Source organism: Drosophila virilis, chromosome 5 (genome assembly GCF_030788295.1).
Source record: "Drosophila virilis strain 15010-1051.87 chromosome 5, Dvir_AGI_RSII-ME, whole genome shotgun sequence".
NCBI lineage: Eukaryota > Metazoa > Arthropoda > Insecta > Diptera > Drosophilidae > Drosophila > Drosophila virilis.
The window spans coordinates 20453449-20467720 of NC_091547.1; the positions used below are offsets into that span (position 1 = coordinate 20453449).

At 39.6% G+C, this 14272-nt stretch overlaps 3 protein-coding genes across 3 annotated transcripts; 1 reads left to right on the forward strand and 2 right to left on the reverse strand.

Annotated features, from left to right (window-relative positions):
• The first annotated feature begins 766 nt into the window (after positions 1-766).
• Positions 767-2254, forward strand: LOC6625925 (fibrinogen-like protein 1). Its single transcript, XM_002049259.4, has 3 exons — positions 767-891; positions 963-1816; positions 1879-2254. The coding sequence occupies exons 1-3, from the start codon at positions 829-831 to the stop codon at positions 2027-2029; spliced, it is 1068 nt and encodes a 355-aa protein (XP_002049295.1). The 5' UTR covers positions 767-828; the 3' UTR covers positions 2030-2254.
• Positions 2255-3704: 1450 nt separating this feature from the next.
• dap (cyclin-dependent kinase inhibitor dacapo) lies at positions 3705-6918 on the reverse strand. The gene is made up of 3 exons (XM_002049258.4): positions 5957-6918; positions 5434-5882; positions 3705-4008 (listed from the first exon to the last, which is right to left on the reverse strand). Exons 1-3 carry the CDS (start codon positions 6103-6105, stop codon positions 3851-3853), a joined length of 756 nt encoding a protein of 251 aa, XP_002049294.1. The 5' UTR covers positions 6106-6918; the 3' UTR covers positions 3705-3850.
• Positions 6919-12025: 5107 nt separating this feature from the next.
• Positions 12026-13344, reverse strand: LOC6625417 (serine-threonine kinase receptor-associated protein). The gene has a single exon (XM_002049257.4). It carries the CDS (start codon positions 13181-13183, stop codon positions 12185-12187), a length of 999 nt encoding a protein of 332 aa, XP_002049293.1. The 5' UTR covers positions 13184-13344; the 3' UTR covers positions 12026-12184.
• Positions 13345-14272: the final 928 nt, after the last annotated feature.

Here is a 14272-nt window from a genome sequence, read left to right on the forward strand (position 1 = left end):
TGATATTAATTTATTGAAAATAAAAAATTAAATGAAAAAAAAAAAAAAACAGAAAGTGACCGAATCGAAATGTGGATGCTGCCAAACTAAAATAGTTTGAATAGTAAATAAATTAAAGAATTTATTTGAATTAATGTAATATAATACCTCCAAGAATTTAAAAGCTTTGCTTGTCGGTGGATTTAGTGGATTATAGATTAAATAAAACTCTTAGAAAAGTGGAAGAAAAATTAGTTATAATTATATATAGTTTCATAAAAAGTTCTTATGCCTCGGACTTGAAACATAAAACTTAAACAAACAGACGTTCGGAATTTCGTAATTCAGCAAATGCTATAGACTAAACTCTGACCAAACATTATCTTAAATTAATTGAAATTTTAAATTTCTCGAGAATTAATATGATTAAACGGTCGAAATTGTTTTCGTCTACCCAGCTGCCTTTTTATCCAAAATAGTCTCTGAGCCTTATATCTCCATAGATATTTCTTTGCGCTGTCAGCATTTCATAAGTCCGAGTTAGACCAATTACGAACTGCTTCTCCTTCTTCTTCTTTTTCAAGAGTTTATCTCTATTTTCAAGAATAAAAAATGGAATTTTAATTCCGTTGTGTGCACAATAAAATATCAACCCGATAATATTAGAAATATTTTGCCAGCTATGGCAAGTCAAGCGCTTATCAGTTTGATTCGCAATAGCTAACGCTTATTAACATAACAACACAAATTATTCGTTACTTTTCATATTAAAAAAAAAATAAATGAGATTTAGTTGCGCTTTGGACTTAGCTTTAAGCGGTCGCTCAAAAAATCTAACTTCTGCCAATCATGGCGTATCGCACACACAATTTGATAGTTTTGTTGGTGTTTCTGCTAGCTGTGAAAGGGCCTGTATGTTTGCATATAATATATACAAAATCTAAGCAAATGGATTTATCAAAGATAAAAATTCTAATTTCTAGTCCATAGTACAGCCGCAGCAGAGCACAGACGACAAATCGAATATCAATAACCAGACTCAAGCAATTCAGTCGGATATAGAAAACAAATCTACAACTCAAAGTTCCAGCGCTGGTGCAGCTCGCAACACGCCCAAAAACAACAACAGGCAATTAAGTTCCCTTATACGTAGACTTTCATATCATCTGGAGAGGCAAAAGGATGTCATGAAACGGCAGGAGGCGGACATACTAAGACTTCAAGCTGACAAAAGCGCATTGGCAAGGGAGTGCGATCAAAATAAGCGCTATACAGATGAGCTGATCGCACAAATAGCTGAGCTAAGATCTAAATTAAATGCCGAACAGTCCAGCATGGAACAACTAAAGCAGTGCGCACCCAGGAACTGTTTGGCCGTGGCCAAGCGCACACAACAAGTGGAAGCTAGTCCCAGTCAAGACGAATCACAGGCGGACGCCGGCTGGACTGTTATACAGCGACGCATAGACGGCAGCGTTAATTTTTATCGCAACTGGAGCGATTATCAAATTGGTTTTGGCAATAACCAAGACGAGTTCTTCATAGGCTTGGAGACGCTGCACCAGTTGACGAGCGCCAAGGAGCATGAGCTGCATATCAGACTGACGGATTTTGCGAACGAAACCCGCTTTGCCGAATATAATCAATTTTTAGTGGGCAACGCTCAAGAGCTATACGAACTGAAATCTCTGGGCAATTACTCAGGTAATGCGGGCAATGCTTTGATCTACAATCTGCAACAAAAATTCAGCACATACGATCGTGATAATGACTACGATGAGGACAATTGCGCTGCAGACATGCACAGCGCCTGGTGGTATCGCGCTTGTGGTGCCAGGTGGGTACGAGTATTACGAAAAGAGAACTATATGGTTCAAGTATTACCTTGTACAATTTTAGTGATCTCAACGGAGTGTATGTGAAGCAAAGTGTAACTGATTACCGTGCGGATAAAGGCATACTGTGGGCTGGCTCAGACTGGCACGACTGGGAGTATTCATTCAAATCTGTTACCATGATGATTAGACCGAAATTAGTATCGAGAAATTAAAGTGATATTAATAAACTGTTATTAGTTATCTGCTCCATAGCATTAACTTTCTTTTAGATAGCTTGTAAACGCAGTAACTGCGTTCTAAAATATTCCTTTTCAAATGTTAATGTTCCCAATACAATAAATATTATGGCTGATTCATGGCATGTCCATAATCACAAGATCACGAGGACTTCGACTTAACCACAGCAAAGGAAAGCAACTGTAACAAATATCAACATCAGAAATATCAACATCTTGAAAAGCAAACCAGTTCATATAGAACAGTTTCCGGCAATTTACATGACAATAATAATATATATATATTAGAAATTAGGCTACTACAAAAAGAAAAACAAAATTTTATTGAAAACAAAAGTCAACTTAATAGACTTACAAAACTATAATGTTATGCTAGGTATAAACAAATACAAGTCTACAAATGAAAACAACAACATATAACTGAATGGATCTACTCGTGTCGATAGAGTACCCATTTGAGATGGTACAGCATTAACGAGTAGTTTGTTATGATTTGTTTTTTTGTTTTTTGTTTTTATGTTTTTATGTTTTGCATTTTGTTTGCTAGTTTTTTGCTTTTTATTGAAGTATGAGTTTGATTATACACACAATATGAATTAAATATAAATATTAAGTGAATACTTTGGATTTTGTTCTATGCTAGGCTTATGAATTAGGATGATCTGTGAAAATGTTATTTAATAATATAGGCTCTGCCTAAATATATAATAGTTTATATATATAAATGTTTATCAATAATAGCATTTGTACATGATAGTTAAGCAAAATCTCTTTCATCATTTGCCAAACAATTTGGCAACGGATGGAAATTAATTTTATACAGTTGAGAGTTTACAAATTGGCAATTTATGTGGTTTTACAAATACATCAACATATGGTAATATATATTTGCAAAAGCGCACAAATTGGCAACGGATTTAAGCTTAATTTATGGGTTATAACACTGGTCGAATTAAGGACTTTAGTTACAGCCGCAAAAACAAAAACAAGCATAAGCCTGACTGTAAAATTGTAGGCCTATAATTGTTTGTTTTAGGGTCTGTTTTGAGAAAAAAAAGTCAATATGACTCTGCTTTTCGACAAAAATAAATATGTGTATAAACAAATAAATGTGTACATGTAAAATTTTTGTAAAGCAGAGCGACATTAAGTTTTGCATGGTAAATTTTACAAGCAACCACAAAGTTGCTGGTAAAATTTATCAATTTAGAATTTACAAATATTTCGTTAGTAGCTTTTAAATTTCATGGTTAAAGATGGATTTCATTGAAGGTGTCTCTAGATAATTTGTTGTTGTTATTCTTTTAACAATTAATTTTACGTTGTTTCGTGTGGTTGTTGTTGTTTGTTGTTTCTGTTTTGTTGTTGTTAAGAACTAATCACTTAGTTTATGGCATTTCTCACTAGAGAAATCTAAAAAGTTTCATATAGCTCGATACTTAAATGCTTAGTCGCTATTTTGTTCTAGTACTAGTACTGGTTGTAGTAACTGGCATTTAAACTAGTTAAACTATTTGTTAATATTCGCAACTTACGCCCTTGCACTGCACAAAAATGAGTACTTAATTTGTATAAAAAATGTAATGTGAAAGCTACTTAAAATGTTAGCCATCGAAGTGTGTACAAAAAATTACGTATTTTGTTTGCAGTGTTATAAAAAATTAAAAATTAATATTACAAATACAAATTGCAAATTGAGTTTTCTCGCTTTCGTTTTTTTTTTTTTTTTTTTCTTTTTGGTGGCGAGTAGGTTGCAACTACTTTCGCTGGGATGCGGCGCACATCAGCCGTCTGAGTTTAATTGTGACGCGTACGCTTCAGCTGGCAACCAAATAGAGCTGTACTCGAACTGGAGCTGGCGTTGCTGCTGCCGCTGCCGGAGCTGGTGCGCAGACGTTTGGCGGGTGAGATTTTTTTGGGCGCCTGGGCCAGACGCTTGCGCTCCTTCATGAACTCTGCAAGAAGAGAAGGAACCAGAAAACACATGAGTAATTAAATAAATACAAATAATTCTGTCTGTCCGGATTAAAGTCAGCTGGCATACGAGCTACCCCCAGTTTGAGCATCAGTCATTGATATAATTGTCTAAGGGCATAATAACAGCAGGCGCCGCCTGTTTTTGCACATTTTGATTTTGAATTGTGGCACGTGGCTGGCCGGCCAGGGGTTGCTGCCACACGGGGGTAGCAAATAGTGAATGAAAACGAGAGACGCTGCCTGCTGCTCAGGTAGTGAACGCTGCATGGATCTTGCATAGGCTGCATAAATTACACGCCCTGCCAACTGGGCAAGTTTCTAGGCTTGGCTGCACAAAAGTACAGCTAGTCCAACAAGGCTGCGCCATGGCCCATGCGGGCTGTCCAGCACAGACACTTCTCTACAGTTTTTATTTTTTTATTATGCTAATAACTATGCCAAGTGGCAAGAGAAAAAAATGTATTATACAAAAGCAATCAGCGGCCGTTGATAAGTGCTGCGCTTTGATGGCGGCACATTGTGCACTGCTGCTCCCCCTCTCTGTATCGCTCCATCTCACTCTGCCTTCTTGTCGCTGTCTCTAATGAGGTCAACCGAAGGCGTGGAGGGCTGCCCAAAAGCAGAGCCATGCACATCTGTTAACATTTACAGCAACCCGCATGCAATGATCGCATTTGGAAATCAACCCCCGCGACGCAGGCGCAGAGACGCAGGGATGGATGTTGCGTGCATTGACTCTAAGCCAGCGGCAAGGGGAGGGGGAGCGCTGAGTGATGAAAAAAAAAAAACAGCTGCAACGATCGGCCCTCTATAACGTAACCCCTTGACTAAATCACATAAAACAAAACTAATTATATGCCTAGCAACATTTGGTAGAGCCTGTTATTATGGTTTATCGAGAACAAGAAACAACGCCCACGCGGCAGTTAAAGAAAAGGCTGCGCCCATGGGAATCAATTCCATTTTGTCGGAAAAGAGAATAGAGCCTGGAATGCTTCTGAGAGCTGAATTGATATTTAAGCATTGATAAAGTTTTAATAAATAACTTCCGGAATTAAGAACTAAACCACAAATTTATATAAAGTTTATGTGTAAGAATTCGAAATATTGAAAGAAATATTATCAAAAAATTTCAAATGAATTAATATTTCCAAATACTGGGCTGAATTTTAAGTACTTAAAATGTTGGGAAAATTAGTTTTTTTTAGAAGTATCTTAAAAGAGCTTGAGACTAGGGTTGGATTGGTGCCCACTAAACAGTTAAATAAAGCGAAATTTGTGGGTTATGGGAAATAGGTTTTGTAATGGTCGAAACGGTTTTTGTGCAATCAGGCATAACGCTGGGAATGAACACGCTACGGAAACGGCAGGAGGAAAACTAAAATGGGTAACACGCAACTCACCTGTGATTTTGAGCTGTCGTTTGCGTTGCTGCGCGGGCGAGTTGCTGGTGGCGGAGGACGAGGAGGAGGCGGTCAAAGCGGCGGCCGAAGTGGAGGCGACCACGTTGCCGCTGCTGTTGCTGCTGCTGGTGAAGCGATATGGCAGCGACTCATCCTGTGAGTCATACTCAGTGTCCGTATTGGAGTCCAGCGAAGAGTTGACCAAATTCTCGCGATCGGCGCGCTCATTCAGCAGCGCATCCATGTCGCTGGCCGAGTCATAGGCATCGGGACGCACATGCGCGGCACGGGTGAGCGTGTACATTTGCGGCGCATAGTCCGATTCCTGTGTGCTGACGCGCTCCCAGATGTAGCTGGCATTGGTGGCCAGCGGGCGATCGCTACGAAAATCAAAGCCCCATTTCTTTGTGGCCAACTCTTGATGGCGTTCCAGCTCTGCGCTAAAGGAGCTGCAGATGAGAAATACACTGTTTAATATTTTGACAATTTAACTAAAAATGAGCATGATTGAATTTGTACTCACGGTTTGGTTTCCACCAGCGGCGTCTGCGCTGCACCGAAGAGATTTCGCTTAATGCGTTCCAATTGTGGGCCGCAGGGTGAATTGCGACTGACGCTCATCTTGCAGAATTCACTGCGCACCACCGGATGGAGCATGCGTGCACTGACCATGTTTTTGTTGTTGTTTTGGTTGGTTGTTTTATTTAAAATTTGTTTGTTTCGTTTCTATTTTTGTTTTCTGTGTGTTTGGACTGCGATGCGACGCAGTTTTGCTGCCTACACTTTGGACACTTGTTTGCGAATTACACGACTAAGCGAACTGTCAAAGTTTTGGCGCCAAAAGTGTTGGTTTTTGCGCTCGCCTGTACGTAGTCGCTGCCCAGCGTTAAAGAGGGGCGAACTCACTAATACACGCTTACACACAAACATGCACACACATACCACCAGACACAAGTCTCCAAATCTCGTTTCAGTTGCGCCTGTGTATGCGTGTCTGAGCGTAAATGTTTACTTGTGTTGGTGCGCTGAGGTGTGCGTGAGTGGGGCGCAGTGTTGTTGCAGTCTTTTTGTATTTTCTTATACACTCGCTTTAAAAGTGAAATTCGTATTTGTTGTATTTGACGTGTATTTGTTTAGAAATATGATATAAACAAATTCGTTGTGTATTGTTTTTTATGCACTTGCAAACGCCTTTATCGCTGTTCTTATTGGTCACGCAAAAAAACCAACTCACTCAAATCACAAAAATCTGACGAGTCGGGCACTCACAAATTGAGACAATTGCGAAAGGCGCGTTCGTTTTGTGTTTTGCACGTCGTGTTCAGTGTACTATTGCGTTTACAACTTAAGTTGTAAGTTCTTTTATATATTTAACTATTCGCATTATTTTAATTTATGCTTTTTAGTGAATATTTTGTTAGTTTGCCTTGAAGTGCGCAATGCGAACGCACTTTTCGACTGAGCTCAACGAGCAGAATAACAAAACTGAACGTAAGCAAACGGGTAAAAATGATATTTATACGCGGATATCTTTGCGCTCAGAGAGCGGGCAAGTTACTCTCTTGGTGTCGCTCGCAGACAGTGCTGCACGCCCTCGGTTGCCATGCGATAACGAAAAAACGGCTAAGACTAGCTAAGCGTGCGGTGTTGTACTGGGCACGGCTAGAAACAGAGGGAAACGGCTGTTAAATGTTAAACAAAGACGCGTATGTATTTAACAGCTATTAATTTCATAAAATCCTACTAATTTTAACTATATGCTGTAGATTATAATATTAGTTTTGAAATTTTAATATATAGAGAACTATTCAAAGGTCGCCACAATAAGCTAAAGTTCTTGACTTGGCCAATTTTTGGCTAGATCTGTTGAAAATAAGAACAAACAGTCAACACTGCACTCAAATCAAGTTTTTCGTGCAATGAGTCGGAGAGCAACTGAGAGGCAGTGAGAGTAAGAACAACCACAAAACAAAACGTCAAACAACCACCGCAGCGTTGCCATACGACGACGTACTGCAGTGACGACACAACAGCAACCCTCGAATTCAAAACGATCGAAGCAGCGCCTTGTTTTTCTCAAATGCTCTATTCAAAACTGAGCATATAGATTTGTCCATGCGGCCTGAAATTTTAGATAATATAGCTCATTTCGAACTTAGCCAAAATTAATCAACAGCGCGCTTTTATTATTTTAATAGCTGGCAAAATGTGAAGTACCTCTGAAAGTTAAATTATCGAATTGCTCATGTAAAAAACTATATTTAAGGACATGCACTATTCGGCTTGCGTTAAAATCCAAGCGTCTCTGCTTGTTGTTGCTGCGCGAGTTGGAGCTGTACTTTTGGTTTGAATGCGATGGGTAGATAAAAATGTTTTGGCTTCGGTTTGTTTAACCTGAAACTGGATTTTTGTTTTTGTATTTTTGTTGCCGAGTCTGAGAGTCAGACAAATTGGATTTAGGGCGGCAGCGCAGACGGTTTCCAACAGTTTCACTTTCCTATTGTAACTTGGGGCCATGAAATGAAAATGTGGGGCAACTTTTTGAAAAGTGCATTAGAACATACGAAATAGGGTGTAAAGATAATCTACCGCTATGTTCGACACGCAGCCGTTATTTAGAGAGCATATTTCAAAAAAAAAAAAAAAATCTACAAAAATTTCCCAAGCTTTGCTATTTAAGTGCAAAATCGTAAAAAATTAAATTACATTGCCAGGGCAATAAAAAACGATTTATATTGTTTGCACAAATGCAATTAAAGTGCACAAAAAGCGAGAAAAATAGTAGAAAAGGAAAAAGTCAACCCGGTTCGGAACTAAAGACATCATTTGCTTTGTACCTTTGCACTGCACACAAAAAGTCGAATAAAAAAAAAAAAACGTTTGGTTTTTTTTTTCAAAAAAAATACTCACTGTAATTAAAACTCTGCCTCGCGTGCATTCACCCCAAAAAGGCAGCAACGCAACGATCTATCGATCGATTAGGCAGCCAAGATCGAGCCTTGACTCGCCTCCCTATTCCTACCAAGTGCTAAGCAGACACACCGCAGAGTTCTGTTTATGGGACACACCCTCCTAAAAACCGAAGAAAACACAAAAAAAAAAAAATAGCAGAAGAAATATATAGGAACGTAAATTTACACACTTTTTAACAAATTTGGAAAAATTCTGCCGGCGTTGAGTTGCGGCAGTCATGCCTGAAACATAAACAACTCAAGTAGTAAAGGGGGCCGATGGTTGGCGAGAGTTCGTGATCCTTTTAAGTAATTTCCTCAAGTTGACGATGTCTTTACAGGATGTACTGAAAATATATATGGGTTGCATTTTGCTGTGTAAACACACGGAAAAAAGGCGTCGAATTGTGAAGGAAAATATAAAAGAGGTAGCACAACAATGGGCTGTACTTCAAGTGGTGCTTATAATCCTTTATAAGGGCAGCCCATTAAAGGATTGTCCAACATTGGAACGTGCGGGTATTAGATGCACATTTGTTTATACACAGTGAAATTGTCCCTTAATGCTGGTTGACTAACAGAATGTATTAGAAACTTAGTCAGAATATTCGACAATTAATTGGATTTAATCAAATGCTTCTTAGTCTTATAGAGCATGCACTCGGATAATATGGACTTTTATTGCTCCATGGCTCGATAAGAGGCTCAAACAATGCCCAAGTTGAAGGTCGCCATTGTCGGAATATTATTATCTCATTGGAAAACCTCAACGGACACTGCATAAAATATACGTTACACTCATTTCAAATGCAGCACGCCTTATCGCGCCGAGCGGAACATAAAATCAACAGACACCCCACCCCCTGCACCCGGGGCAAGATAGAATACCACTAAAAACTTGACTTAGTACTTATATGCCACGTGTTCCACGACGGCCTAGCGGGAGGTTTTCTATGCCCACCGTAGTGTTCAGGCAGCGTGACTGTCGAAGTAACGTTCCAAAATGCCATAAGATATATTTCTATATATAGCACTCTGTTCCGTAAGGAAATTGCCATAAAATTGTTTAGCTCACGAACTGTGACCGCAAGCTCAATTTCAACTGAGATACTCGGGGGCAGGTGCGCTATGGTTAAGGATATTTTTTTTTTTCACGTTTCAAGGGTTTCGCCACAAACTTATTCGCATAATGCAGCGGAAGTGTTTCCGATGGGGTGTAATGAAGTCTAACAGTCTATGGGAAAATTGTTTTTGTTGATAAGTGAACTGCAATTGAGGTGCTTTTCTGTATAAGAAAACAGAAAATGGAATATTTTCCATTAACGGATCAGATTAGATTAGTTTATAGTTTTAGCCAGAGAAAGTTGATATCAGCGAGAGAGTCAGCTGCATACATTTAGTTTTATAATTCCCAACTTGTGCATACTGCTTGAATAGTTCGATAGATATTTGTATAATTGTCAAATTTCGCTTAAGATTTATTTTGCAATAGATTATTTTAAATTATTTTATTTCTCCTTGTCTCTCAGACTAGTATTATCTGCAAATATTCAATCCTCTAACTAATCAAACCCCTCAGGACTACATTTATCTAGGCATAATTTCCAATTTGTGTGTTCTACTTGAATTGCTTGATAGATTTCTATATGCTTGATGAATTCCGTTCATGGTTTGATTTAAGACGGATTTTTTTATTCAATCTTCTTAAGGTTATCTCATAAGATGAAACTATGCCTTCTATATATAGAGCGCTCTTCAAATACTCCTGAGGGAGCTCAGATACAGGCTCCAACTATCCTCAAGCATTTTAATCAAACCTAACCATAAGATGAATCCTCTAAGATCTACATACATTTATCTAAGTCCCAGCACGCTCCCTGCATATCAAGTTCTTCTTCTTTCTGTTTGAATTGTGTGATTTCCTTCAACTCGGAATCTCTTTCGTATGATCGCTGAGATTTCTAGTTGCTGAACCCTCGGTAAATGACCAATCATTAATATGAAAAACAATTTACAGTCTCAGGACATTTACAAATGACTTGTGGCTTATCTTGGGGTTTTTCACCTTCGGACAAATTGCTGCGGTCAGTGCCAGAGTTTTGTTTGACAGTTAAGATCAGCTTTAATAAATGGTTAGATGAGCCATATTGATGGGTTTTCAAATGCAATGCAAATACGAAAATAAAAAGGCTAAATATGTGTATGCAAATATTTAAACTGGCTACCGTTGCATAGAAAATCCTTTTGGCTACTGTGCTACTTGCCGGAGCGCAATGACAATCATCATCAATCAAGGGCCGCACACTTGTGCCAGCGAGATAACCAGGTTTCAGGGCCAGGCCGAAATGACAACTCATTTCATTTTATTGGAACAACCTACTAGATAAACACACACAGAGCGAGAGAGAGAAAGGGCGAGGTTATCGGACTGGGAACGTCCTACTTGCTGGCGTGTTTTCCTGGTAAACGCGTGGAAAGAACGCAGCATGATTGCAGCAGCAGCAGCAGCAGCAGGAGCAGCAGCAGCAGGGGGTGCATGGAAAACTAGTTTTATCAGCGCTCGCACCAGGAAAAAAAAATAGAGAAAATAAAATTATAAATATTTATGGAAATGCATTTGCAGCAAAAACAAACAAACGAAGTCAAGCGACAAAATTCTTAAAAGGTAACATAGGTCAGCATTTTGTTTGTGTGTGCCCCAAAACTTCAGACTGTATCTGTATCTATGCTCCTGTGTATCTTTGTATCTTTGGCCTGTCTGTTTGCCTAGTCTATCAGCTGCATTAGCCGAAGGCAGACTCTGGCCATGCACCTACCCCAACATGAAAGACAAAAAACAACGACTCTGTACTTCTTTGGATGCATAATAAAACGATTTCAATGCCCCAGGGGCAACGTTTTCTCGACTTGCCACGACTGTATAAATAATAATAAAATGCATTTATGACTCTGATTTTTGGTGAGAAACGGCATAAAAAACACACGTTGGAGCATTGAGAAGATGTCTTGGGTTTCCCAAAATCCTTTCAGGAAACCTTTTACTCAACTCGAAATGCTCAACGAAAACAGGTTGAGCTCAGGCGATGATGAAAAAATTAAGAAACGGGCGAGGCTCCGGTTGAAGCGACTGCTCGACTCTAAGATACCCAGTTTTCAGAAATCACGTATGCCGAGTCTCAAGTAACTTTCGTGTTTTATTTGCGATTGGCTTCAAATTTTGGATAACTTACAGATACTTTGCTAAAACATACGTATACCACAAATCAAAGTTATATCTGTAAAAGTCCTCAGATAATATGAAATCTTTTGTGATATTTCGGAAACGGATTAATTATTATCTATCCGTAAAGATATATAGATAAACTAAAATCCTAAGAATTTGTAACGAATTTATATCAAAAATCATATTTTCTGAGCATAATTGATCATGTAGTCTGCCGAGTTCAACAAGGCCATTAAGAGATTTGACGTACTAACGGCCTGTTTTTGCGTTGTTTACAGGGTAGAGAATACAATCGAATGTTAGGTAGTTAGGAGTCGCGGCTTATAGACGCTCAGACAGTCCGGCTTGTGGGTAGACACAGGCAGGTAGATAGATTGGGGGCAGTCAATCACAACAACGCCGCGCAGCCGCAGACAAATTTATTAGAGGGACCAGAGCGTGACCCTTTTTTATTTTTATTGAAACCAAACTGAAGAAACTGATGAAAATAAAGGCAGAGGAACGTAAAACACGTGTACAACTACAGTTGAGTTCCAGTTTTCAGGATGGTTTTTGTGTTGTTTATGTATTTCTTCTCTCAGTTCTGATCGCCCACGGATTCGGGCTGTGCGTCGTTGTCTTCGCTCTGATCGCTTCGTGTATCCCACAATGCGTATTTCTTGCCCACCGTTTGCTGCCACAGGCGAAGCCCGCCATCGGCCGCCGATGAGGCATAAACCTCGCCATCGGGACTGTACTTGATGCAGTGCATGTGGCGTTCGTGGGCATTGAACGTCTCCAGGATTTCGCCTGTGGCGTAGTCGCACTTGTAGATGCAACGATTGCTACCAGCGCATACGTACGTCTTTTTCTCGGGATGCAGTGAGACACCGATCAGACGGACGGGCAGCTTGCGATGCTGCAGCACCTCAAAGCGATCCACGTCGAGGAAGACGACACTATGGCCATAGGCAATGGTCACGGTGCGTCCGTCGGCGCACAGCTCCACCGACTTGGCATGATGCGGCAGGGCTATGGAGTGCGCCTGCCGACCGCTCAGTCGATCCCAGAGCCGTATGGAGCGATCGTGCGAGGAGGAGAGCAGCGCGCGATCATCACGACAGAAGAGCACATCGCGCATGCCGCGCGTCTGTCCCTCAAAAAATGTGGGCATATCCGGCTGCTCCAGTGTGTACAGATACAGCACCTTGTCGGTGCGATGGCCAGTCTTGCGATCCAAACAGCCCACGGCCAAATATTCCGAATTGGCGCCCAGCGCCACACAGCGTACGGGTGAGTTCAACATAATCTTTGTCAGCTGCTTGCCGTCGACCGCATTCCAGATGCGCGCCGTGCAATCCTCGCCGCCCGTGGCCAGCCGTGTCGCCTCCCCGTTAATGTCCACGCTGAGTATTGGCTCGCCGTCCTTCTCGAAGGTGCCCACCCAGTCGCCGGTGTCGCCATGACGCAACATCGCCTGCCCATCCTGGCTGGCCGAGGCCAAGTAGTAGCCCGATTTGCAGACCTTGCTGTAGGCCAGCTGGACCACATCTCCCTTGTGGCCCACACAATCCACGGGCAATTGTAGGTTCGACATTGTCAAATCAGGCTATATCAAAAATTCAAAAAATTTTTAATTTTTTTAATTAACTCGATTTAGTACGGCTTTCAACGCGTGTGGAAAACTTGTCCGGATATTTATTTGTTGAAAAAAATTATAAAACTTAAAATGATCGCAAAAACATGGCTAGCTATTGTATTAGGGAGAACTAACTTAAAAGTAACTGTTTTATGAAATACTCGAGTAGCTCTCCGAAAACAAATTAAAAATATTTCCAATTTTACAATATACAATATTATTATATTCTCAGAGGTTTTCTGGAAAAACTGAATATTCTACAGAACAGAAATTGAAGTAAATGCTAAATCTGTTTAAATCTGATTCAGCAGATTCTACATATTCTAAAACTTCGTATTAACAATCTTATATATTCTTTAAATAAGTGTTAATGGAAATAGGAAATCTTTATCCTAGATGATTTTTGGATAAAGTAGATCTACGGATTAGAAATAGAAAACTTTCTAAATCTGTTTCAGTTGGTTCTAAATATTCCAATAATATATGTTACATATATTTAATATTCAATTAAATTTATAACTTATCTATGAGTAGAATATTTAAAAAGATATTTGCTTGTTTGTTTTCTGGTTAAATGCAGGCGACTTCTCACGTTTGAGCTCAACCAAGCTTCTTACATATAAGCGATATCTTAACATATTATGTATTATATTATATCAAAAAGTTCTGCAGATAGAATTCGAAAATTGAGTTTTTGTTTGGAAAAGTTTATTGTTTTCAAAAATATCAGGACTAGCTATCATCACATATCTTGAAAGGTGTGAAGGATATTTATTCGTCGGCTTGCTTTAGCTTTGCCTTACTTTGTATAAAATGTCTCACAACTTATTAAGCAAATCCTATGATAATTCAGATTTTACATACTTCCACAAATTGCGTGCATGTATTTCTCTTGAGGTCCTTGTTAATGCAACTTTGTACAAGACCTGCAGCTACTTATGCTATGCATGTTAGTCGACTGTGAAGAAGACAAGCTAATTAGCATTTAGGATGGCTTCTTCCTCTTACACTCTAGCTAAGTGCATTGTGTGGCAGGAGTTTTTGGGA